Here is a 9,580-nt window from a genome sequence, read left to right as displayed (position 1 = left end):
TTTTTCATTATCCAGTTTTCTCTTTTAATTTCTTTTTCAAATAAAATATTTTAAAAATATATCAATAATTTAATAATTTATTATCAATATTAAAATATTAAAATATTATTAATTTATTTTTAGCTTTTCATCTTTCAATCTTTTTTTTTTAAAAATATTAAAAGTATATTTAAGTGAATAATTTATTATTAGATATTAAATATTTATTATTAAAATATTAATACGATTCTTTATATGGTAGGGTTAGCAATTTCACATGATAAGCGTGGGTATTTTTATTCATAATTATGTGAGGTCTATTTCATGAAACTTGAATAATCAATATCGACGGTAGGTTGATATTAGCTATTTCATGCTTTCAAGGAATGATTTTTAATTCAAAAAAAATTATATGTGTCTTTAAAAATAAATTATTTTTTCCAACCAAACGGATCTTTAAAGAGTGATTAAAAAAAGTCAAAATCGAAACCTCTACTAATATGAATTGAGAAATTCGAAATTTGAGATATTACGAGTTGTATGCGGGTGATAGGGATTCAATTCTGTCTTTGTTTTTTCTATTTTTGTACAAAAGATAAATTTATTAGAGGACAGATCATGGATATATGACTCGGTCGTGGCAGCGAGACATTACTTGTGTTTTTCATTTTGTTAAGGTAATGACATCAACATCAAATATGAATTTCGTGGCAATTACACGTGGCAGACGCTATCTTAAATGCCGGGGAAGTCGAGTTCTTCTGTCCTACTAATTTCATCCACTTCACACGTGTTAACTCCCTCGTAAAACATCCTTGGTTGATGTTTGTATAGATCACACACTTTTGCTTTACTCAACTGCCATTGGTTCCATCTTGCATTAATTTGTTTTGTTCCACTAGCGTACCCACACCTGTTGACTGTTGGCTTTATCTCTTTCTACTAATCAAAATGAGATTGTTAGAAATCCTTTGAATGTTTGGTTTTCAATTTTAGACGCATTGGACTGTTTGGTGGGGATTTGGTTGCTGATAAATCAACTGGCAACTCAAGAATCATAAATGACTTTCATTTCTGTTATCTAGAAAGGATACAGCCAATTAAACTTTGATGCTATAGCTGTGCAATCATCTTCAAGAGAAAAATAAAAAATAAAAACACTCTGCAATCTTACTTGTAAGTTGAGTAAATGGTGTAAAAGGTTTGGGCCACGGTGAGGAGTAGGAGAATCAAGGCCGCCAATGCTGATAGAAACGACCATGGCGTCTTGAAGTAGGTATACTTAAAGCTTGCCCATTGAACATGCCAGCTATTCTTGTAATACTGGTTCACATCATCGAACAACCTGGACAGATAACATATATCGATGTCGAATGCTATATCCTTACCCAGATTATTGATGAATCGCGCAACCTCTGCATCAGTTCCAAAATAATTCTCCAGGATGTTCCGATCAATCAGGTACTCCGCATCCTTGTAGGTGTTGACAAGGCAGTCCAATAGAGTGGCATAAGTTGTGAAGTGTTTGGAGCAGCTCCCATGACATTGCTCGTACGCCACACAATTCATCAGGAAAGAGCTCATGAAATCATCGATTGTTATTGTTGGCATTTCAATCACTCCACCCCTGAACTTTACCACCAGGAAGCTGTCTGCCTTCCCTGGATTTAGCTTGATCCCAGCCCGGCGGAGCTTGGAAACACAATGGATGACATGGGTTGGTGTCTCACGCCTGTGTGGTTCCCCTTGATCTGATGGAATGTAGCTCATGCGAACCAAGTCAAGCAAATGCTTGCCTTTGAGATCATGGTACTTGGCAATATCTGCATCAGGTCTTAGCATCGCATTGTTAAAGAACTCCAGAGCAATACTGGACAAGGATGGACCTGATTCCTCTCCAGGCATTTGGGTTAAATCGAACAAACATTCAAGAACGAAGTAGGGGATTTGATTCTCTAATCGAAGGAGATCTCGGTAAAAAAATGCTAATATCCATGCCATGGAGAATAAAGGGTCGTCAGGTTGACAGCTAACCAATTTCCCAACCTTGCGGAACAATTCAATAATGAAACAACCATCAAGAACCATCATCTCAATAAAGTCATCTGTATCGAGGTGGATAGCTTCTGAATAGCAATCTCTGGCTTTCATTTCTAGAGGCTGGACGGCCTTGAGTAAGTCTTCCAAGCCTAAGCCTTTGCTTTGTATCCGACTGAGCAAGGAGCCCAGATATCGCCACTTGTGCTCCTCAATCATCTTGAGCTGAGCGGAGCCGCGGTGGAATGGGCCTATGGACACGATCCGAGGCTGGTAGGACCGACCGTTGACTTCGACTAGGCTCTGCGGAACCCTGAAGATGCAGCATGAGCTCCTACCAGCTGCTTTGCTCAGCAATCTGGGTGGCTCTGATATTTGCTTTTGCATACAAGCTATTCGATCTTTGTTTATTTCCCAAGCGTTTACGACCTCATCATTGCCTTGTTCCTCACCTGTTTGTTTGTTGCTTCCCATCTCTGTCTGTGGAAACAAATTCTCAACGAAACAAGTGCGTGACGGTGGCCCGAGACTCGCAGATATAGCCGCACAATTGGTGAACTAGTGAGGCTTTTGTTTGAAAAAATTGAACGTACACCTTTTTATCTTTAAAAATAAAATGGGTTACCTGTGCCAGTTCACGTGGAACATCTTAATTTAAAGCCGAAGGGAAGAATTTTTTTTAATGTTTTTCAATCATAATTTCTTTGACTAAACTTAAAACCTATATATATATATTTGTTTATTTTCTTGCCTTCAAACACCAATCCAACAAGTCACCGTCGGGGATGGAATTGAAGCGCCGAGGGAGGTTAAACCCTGGTCAGTGAAGCATCGCTGAAACCCTTTTCGGCTTGTAGTCTGGCAAACAACCTCACGAGGCGGCCTAAGTGAACATGGGCCGAGTTTGGCTGGATGGATGGACCATCACCAGGACCTGGTGGCAGAAATTAATATTTTCTTCTGCTCTATTTTAGTTACCCAGAATGAATTCTCTTTTTAATTGTTAATGATTGCGATGCATAGGTAGAACATAATTTAAGAGGGCAAGGACATACGAAAGGCTTGGTAGATGAAAAGGAAAGGGTTGAGTGAGGCAAGTGTCTGAACATTCTTTGATTCTTCAATTTCGGTCACCTTAGCTTCCCAAGACTTTGATCCAAGTAGTCCATTCAACACTTTCTCCACTATTTCCACATAGGAAAAAAGTCTTTCCAAGAGCCTTGAGATCGTTGATAATGCCCGTGAATTGGTTGGACATTTTTGCAGTTGATTCTTCAAGTTTCCTACAACTTCTTGTAGTAACACTTGCCAAGGCAACAACCCTTGCTCTATGTGCAATTTGTAAGAGGATCTCATCCTTTCTATCTCCTGCTCTTCTGCCTTGGCAAAGGTTTTTTTGTACGAGTGAGAAGTAGGTTTGGTATCTTACATTAGTAGTAGATAGAATATGCTCAATTATTAATTTTACCTGAGGCAGAAGCTTCAATAAGAGTTTCTCCTTCAGGGTAGCTAAACAAACTTTATAATTTCTCTTAACCGTTTTATCATAATGATGACAAACATCCATCTTGTTCTACGTTTTGATGCCACCGGTGGGTTTTGATGACAATATTTCAAGGACATACAATCTCTTTTCTTGTTTGAGAACTTTTTCTCAAATTACGATACCACTCCAAGAAATTTGTCGGATGAGCGTATTTGCATCTAATATGCTTCATAGTGATAAATTGTTACTTATTTTCTTTCTACAACTTGATGTTTCAAAGCATATGAATATTGGCTAAGGAATTTAAAGTTTTCTAATTAAACTTTCAAAAGCAACCCAAACTTTTTTTTCTTTTTTTTTTTTTTTATAAAAAAGAAAGCAATGTAGCTTTTATTTTTGGAGAAACATAAGAAAAAGAAAAGACAAAATCTCGCAAGACATTTCTATTTCTCCCTAAAAACTCATTTCATAAGATAAAATTCATTGCACGTTATCTTTCCCTTTTTTATCATCATGAAAAGGGTATAATAAGCAGTTAAGAGCAATTTTCATGAGAAATGTTCAATACATATTTCCTCTATTTTTGTCGTCAACAATGCATCATATAAAGGGTCCAAGAAAAGATTACTCATCGAATCACATAAGCAATGATGAATATAATTTAGTTCAATCGATCAAGTTTCATTTTCTTTGACATTTATCAATTTCGAAAGAGATTCAAGCATTTTACTCAAAGGTAGGACATGCTGTTTTTTTCATGTTGGAAAAGCATGGAACATGCATAAGGAATATTCTAACCATAAGTTTATGATTTACGAGGGATTTAGTGTCTTTCTTTTCAAGTTCAAGAAATATCAAAAGGCCAAATTAAGCATTCAACTCATAGATAACTTAAATGGTTTAATAAATTTCCAAGCATCGAAACTAATTTGGCACAGAGCCACATGGACAATTTGACACCAATTGTTCAAAAAAAAAAAAAAAAGTCCAAGACGTCGAGTATACCCCTCTAGGCATAAATGATATTTCATCCAATTTTAGAAGAACAAGAGGTAAGCATCTTTCAGTATCTTCAAGTCATAGGCCATAAATCATTTTTAAGAAACAAACAACTCAATTATGACACCATAGGAAGATATATTCATCATTCGAATCATAAAATTTTCAACACAAAGAAGATAAATATATATATATATATATATATATGTCAATTCATATTGTAAATTATACCTATATATTGATATTGGTTAAGATGATAATTAAACAAAGAAAATTAAATATAATTAATGTTTTATCCATTCTTTGAATTTGGTTGTACCCATAGGAGAAATACAAGAAGAAAAGAAAAAAGGATGAAAGGGGTAAAGCATTGAGCAATTGACTTGAGTAAACGCACATATATATTCTATTTTGATGTTGGAAGCATATAAAAACATGTTGTCCATTGGAGTCCAAAGGGACACCAACCAATTATCCAAATTAACATGATTTGCCCTTGCCTAATTTTAGTAAGCAAATTAAAGGGTGCCCGCATATGTCTCGTGCAACATTGTACAAGAAAAGGAAGACTTTGTCAACATTACACCTGCTAGGTCCTCCTTGCATTGAATAGCCTTAACACCTCATATTCTTAGCAACTTTTTCTCTCTACCTTTCTCTCCCTTTTCCCTTGCATGCCATCCAAACTCCATCAACATCTCGTCTTTTCTCTCTATTTCCAATACCAACCACAGCAATAATATTCCACATTGCAGCTCCCTTAGTGAAGGGCGCGCACGTCGCCCCATTAGTGCGCGTTCCATCCAACAACGCCATGGCCTCTTACCATAAGCCCATGCTGTTGATTATGTTCCTGCTTCTATCGATGATTTTCGTTTCTTCTTATGCATTGTCAGACATTGAAATCCTTCTTAAGTTCAAATCTTCTTTATCCAATGACACTGCATTGGGAAATTGGGAAAACAATAAACCTCCATGCAATGGGAGTCGTGCCAATTGGCTTGGTGTTCTTTGCGATAATGGTACCATTTGGGGTCTACAGCTTGAGAATATGGGACTATCAGGCACCATTGATGTGAATAGCTTGACCAGTTTATCCGGTTTAAGAACCTTAAGTTTTATGAACAATAATTTCGATGGTCCCATTCCTGAGTTGAAGAAACTTAATGCATTGAAATCCATTTATTTATCCAAGAATCGTTTCTCTGGAGAAATTCCTGGGAATGCATTTGCAGGTATGATTTGGCTCAAGAAGTTGCATCTGTCCCAAAATGAGTTTATGGGTGCAATTCCTGAATCATTGGCCACATTGCCGAAGCTTTTGGAGCTTAAACTTGATGGGAACCAGTTTTCAGGTCAAATACCGGATTTTAAACAGAAGGACTTGCAGATAGTGGATCTCTCCAATAATGGGTTGGAGGGTTCTATACCAGCAAGCCTTAGCAAGATGAATGCCAGCATGTTTTCAGGTGAGTGATCACCACCTCTAGGCCATACAATTTTTACCATACGTACGTCTGCCTTTCAACAACAACAAGCACCATCAATAATTTCTATTTTATTTTCATTACTATTCCAAAACTTCTTATATTCTTATTACTGATCATCTATCTAATTAAGATTTACGAAGTATGAAACTATTTCTCACTTCATGCAAAATAAAACCACACAACTTAATTGATATGATTAAGTGGGGAAATCCCTTTTGTATTTCTTTTTACCTATAGCTTTGAATATAATTGTGATAATGTACGTGTGCATATTTGTATATATGGACCTAATTTTCTTCACCAACACCTATATATATATATTCTCAGTAGTAGTTTAGAACCTAATTTTTTTTCTTTGGTTGCATACGCAGGCAATAAAGGTCTTTGTGGGCTACCATTGAAGACATGTGATTCCCCTGCTGCTGACTCGAACTCTGGCTCCAGCTCCAAGAAGCCCTCAATAGGGGTTATTGTGATCCTTGTCATAGTTGGGGTGTTCGTATTACTTGCCACACTGGCATTCGTCATAGTCAATCGACAGAAAAGGCAACCACCTCTATCAATGGAGGCTCCACCGTCAAACCTTCGAACAAAAGCAGGTTTCAAGGAAGAAGAATATGGCTCCCCAGGGTGTTCACAACACTCAAGGAATGGAAAGAAGGTAGAGACTGTAAAACTTTCTTTCACGAGTGATGACAGAGAGAGGTTTGATTTGCCAGACTTGCTAAAAGCTTCAGCTGAGATATTGGGAAGTGGATGCTTTGGGTCATCTTATAAGGCTGTTCTACCAAATGGGCCCGAGATGGTGGTGAAGAGGTATAAACAAATGAATAACGTTGGGAAAGAAGAGTTCCAAGAGCATATGAGGAGAATAGGGAGACTGAGACACAATAACTTGCTTCCTCTCGTGGCTTATTATTATAGGAAGGAAGAGAAGCTTCTTATCTCTGATTTTGTTCAAAATGGAAGCTTGGCTGTTCATCTACATGGTCTGTTCTTTACTTATGTCAACTTGCAAAATATCATAATCACTGAGACGAATTTTAACATATTATGGCTTAAAACTAGTACTAATTACTGGCAAAATCTTACAAGTATTTGATTTACTCCAATAGGAGGTTAACTAGTTGTTATTCGTCATTTACTTTTTCAGGTCACCAATCTTTGGGGCAACCAGGCCTTGATTGGCCTACTAGATTGAAGATTGTGAAAGGAGTAGCCAAGGGCCTCGCATACCTCTACAAGGAGTTACCTAGTTTGATTGCACCCCATGGTCACCTCAAATCCTCAAATGTTCTCCTAAATGAATCCTTTGAACCCCTCATTACTGATTACGGTTTGATCCCTGTAATCAACCAAGAGAGTGCTCAAGAGCTCATGGTAGCTTATAAGTCACCTGAATATGTGCATCATGGTAGGATTACAAAGAAGACCGACGTATGGGGACTTGGGATATTGATTTTAGAGATTTTAACCGGAAAATTCCCTGCAAACTTCTTGCAAAAGGGTAAAGGAAGTGAAGAGGATTTGGCAACTTGGGTGAGCTTGGTAGTTGGAGAAGAAATGTCGACAGAGGAGGTGTTTGACAAAGAAATGGGAAAAGCAAGTGATAGGGATGGAGAAATGCTCAAGCTATTAAAGATTGGATTGAGTTGTTGTGAAGTAGATGCGGAGAAGAGATTAGATATAAAAGATGCTATTCAGAGAATTGAAGAATTAAAGGAGACGGATGGTGATGAGGATTCCTACTCTTTGGTGGCTATTGACTAGTGGCTAGCTAGTGAAACAACAAGTCCTCAGGCAATTCTCTTTTAGTTGAAGGGTTGAGAGAACTAAACTCTTTGGTTTGGTTTTATAATTTTATGGGATTTTGAAGGGTACGATTGAAGTTGGTATTTGGGTTTCAATGCATTTAATTTTTGTTTTTGAATCACTAGATTTCCATAGGACTTATATATAGCTTGCAATTCTTTCCTATCTTCCTTATATTTTTATCCACATATTATATTAATTTACATTGCTTATATGTTGTTATCGGCATATATATATATATATATATATATATATATATATATATACACACACATATTAGTTAAAACGTTTCTAATACATTACTTACATGCGTACCCATGTATTTTACATAACTACATATTATACATTTATATATTTATATAGAAAAGTGTCTTTGCTAAATGTTAACATTTATTAGGAAAACGTTTGAATTCTTTCCAAAACAATATTTATCTAACGCAACAAAATGGGCAATTTTTAAGGAAACGTTCACAACTAATAACAAAGCAAACCTTGAAGTGTAGATTTCACTGTTATATCTTCTGCTATCCTCCATAGTGGCATAATATATATAATATATATATATATATATATATATATTCTTAATTTATGTTTATTTATCCTCAAATCTACCATCCGAAGCTATTTCATTGGTGAGAGTGGTAAATTTATTTATATTTTCCATCTGAAAATAATGCAAGCATCATAAGCTATTACAAAAATAAAAATTATATATCATATACATCAATGATGGAGTTTTAAGTTTCAGGATTAGGATTAAAGAATTGATACATAACTATGAAGATAAATTTATGAAAATTGATAAATTAATTATTAAATTGACATATAACAACCATCTAACCTCGATTGTGGAGTTTAAAGACTCCATCGCCAATGTATAGAATAATAATGAGGAAATTGTGGGAAATGACCTTCGTAGTAAGGTGACTTCAAAAATGACCGTTTCTTTAATTTTAACTGTTTTTAGCCAATTTTTGGCAAGACTTGACAAGAATACTCTTTAATCCAATTAATCCAAATGAAGGCACGTATGAGTTTCTTTCTTTCTGCTCTCTCGCCATTCAGCTTAAAATTTCAAAATTAAATCTCGATTTAGATTTAGCTATCCCTCCGTCCAGGTCTCCAACGCCATCGAGGTCTATATCGGCAGCCAACTTTTTCACGATCCCAAAGCGCAGAGATGACATCAAGGTATTTGTTATGGGTTCTTGTGTTTATTTAGGGTTATTCATAGAACGAAAAAGTTGATGGGTAAATTATATGAGTTTGGAAACTTAAATCTGGCTGGGGGTAGCGAAATCAATCAATTTATAGGCGATGCGTGAATATTTGTTAAGTATTGAGTCATTGGATATTAGGGTGTGTGATTGGATTTTAGGAATCGTAACCTATTTATTTGGTATTAGGTGCCTGAATATTTGTTGAGCATTGCGTGAGTTCTTTATAGGCATTACGTGACTGAATATATGTTGAGCGTTGCGTGACAGTTAATACGTGACTAAATATTACCTGACTGAATATTTGTTGAGCATTGCGTGAGTTCTTTATAGACATTACGTGACTGAATATTTGTTAGCGTTGTGTGACAGGCGTTACGTGAATTAATATTATGTGATTGAATATTTGTTGAGTATTACGTGACCTATTTGTAGGCATTGTGTGACTTTAGCTACCTAATGCTGAAGGTGATTCTCTACTGATTATCTTCAATAACCTAATAAGCTCTAATGTAATTCTTGAAGTTTATATATAATTTCAGACTTGTATAATAGCAATA

At 36.0% G+C, this 9,580-nt stretch overlaps 2 protein-coding genes across 2 annotated transcripts; one reads left to right on the top strand and one right to left on the bottom strand.

Moving 5' to 3' along the window:
* LOC18589506 (UPF0481 protein At3g47200) lies at positions 1,021 to 3,438 on the bottom strand. Its single transcript, XM_007014504.2, has one exon. The coding sequence runs from the start codon at positions 2,488 to 2,490 to the stop codon at positions 1,150 to 1,152; it is 1,341 nt and encodes a 446-aa protein (XP_007014566.2). The 5' UTR covers positions 2,491 to 3,438; the 3' UTR covers positions 1,021 to 1,149.
* On the top strand, positions 5,185 to 8,015 carry LOC18589505 (pollen receptor-like kinase 2). Its single transcript, XM_007014503.2, has 3 exons — positions 5,185 to 5,970; positions 6,363 to 6,980; positions 7,145 to 8,015. Exons 1-3 carry the CDS (start codon positions 5,316 to 5,318, stop codon positions 7,759 to 7,761), a joined length of 1,890 nt encoding a protein of 629 aa, XP_007014565.1. The 5' UTR covers positions 5,185 to 5,315; the 3' UTR covers positions 7,762 to 8,015.

This window comes from Theobroma cacao, chromosome 9 (assembly GCF_000208745.1).
Source record: "Theobroma cacao cultivar B97-61/B2 chromosome 9, Criollo_cocoa_genome_V2, whole genome shotgun sequence".
NCBI lineage: Eukaryota > Viridiplantae > Streptophyta > Magnoliopsida > Malvales > Malvaceae > Theobroma > Theobroma cacao.
This window is presented reverse-complemented; position numbering and strand designations above follow the sequence as displayed.

Coding starts and splice junctions, on each gene's coding strand:
- LOC18589505 (XM_007014503.2), top strand. CDS start 5,316: ATGGCCTCTTACCATAAGCCCATGCTGTTGATTATGTTCCTGCTTCTA. Junction 5,971..6,362: donor GAATGCCAGCATGTTTTCAG/GTGAGTGATCAC, acceptor TTGCATACGCAG/GCAATAAAGGTCTTTGTGGG. Junction 6,981..7,144: donor CTTGGCTGTTCATCTACATG/GTCTGTTCTTTA, acceptor TTACTTTTTCAG/GTCACCAATCTTTGGGGCAA.
- LOC18589506 (XM_007014504.2), bottom strand. CDS start 2,490: ATGGGAAGCAACAAACAAACAGGTGAGGAACAAGGCAATGATGAGGTC.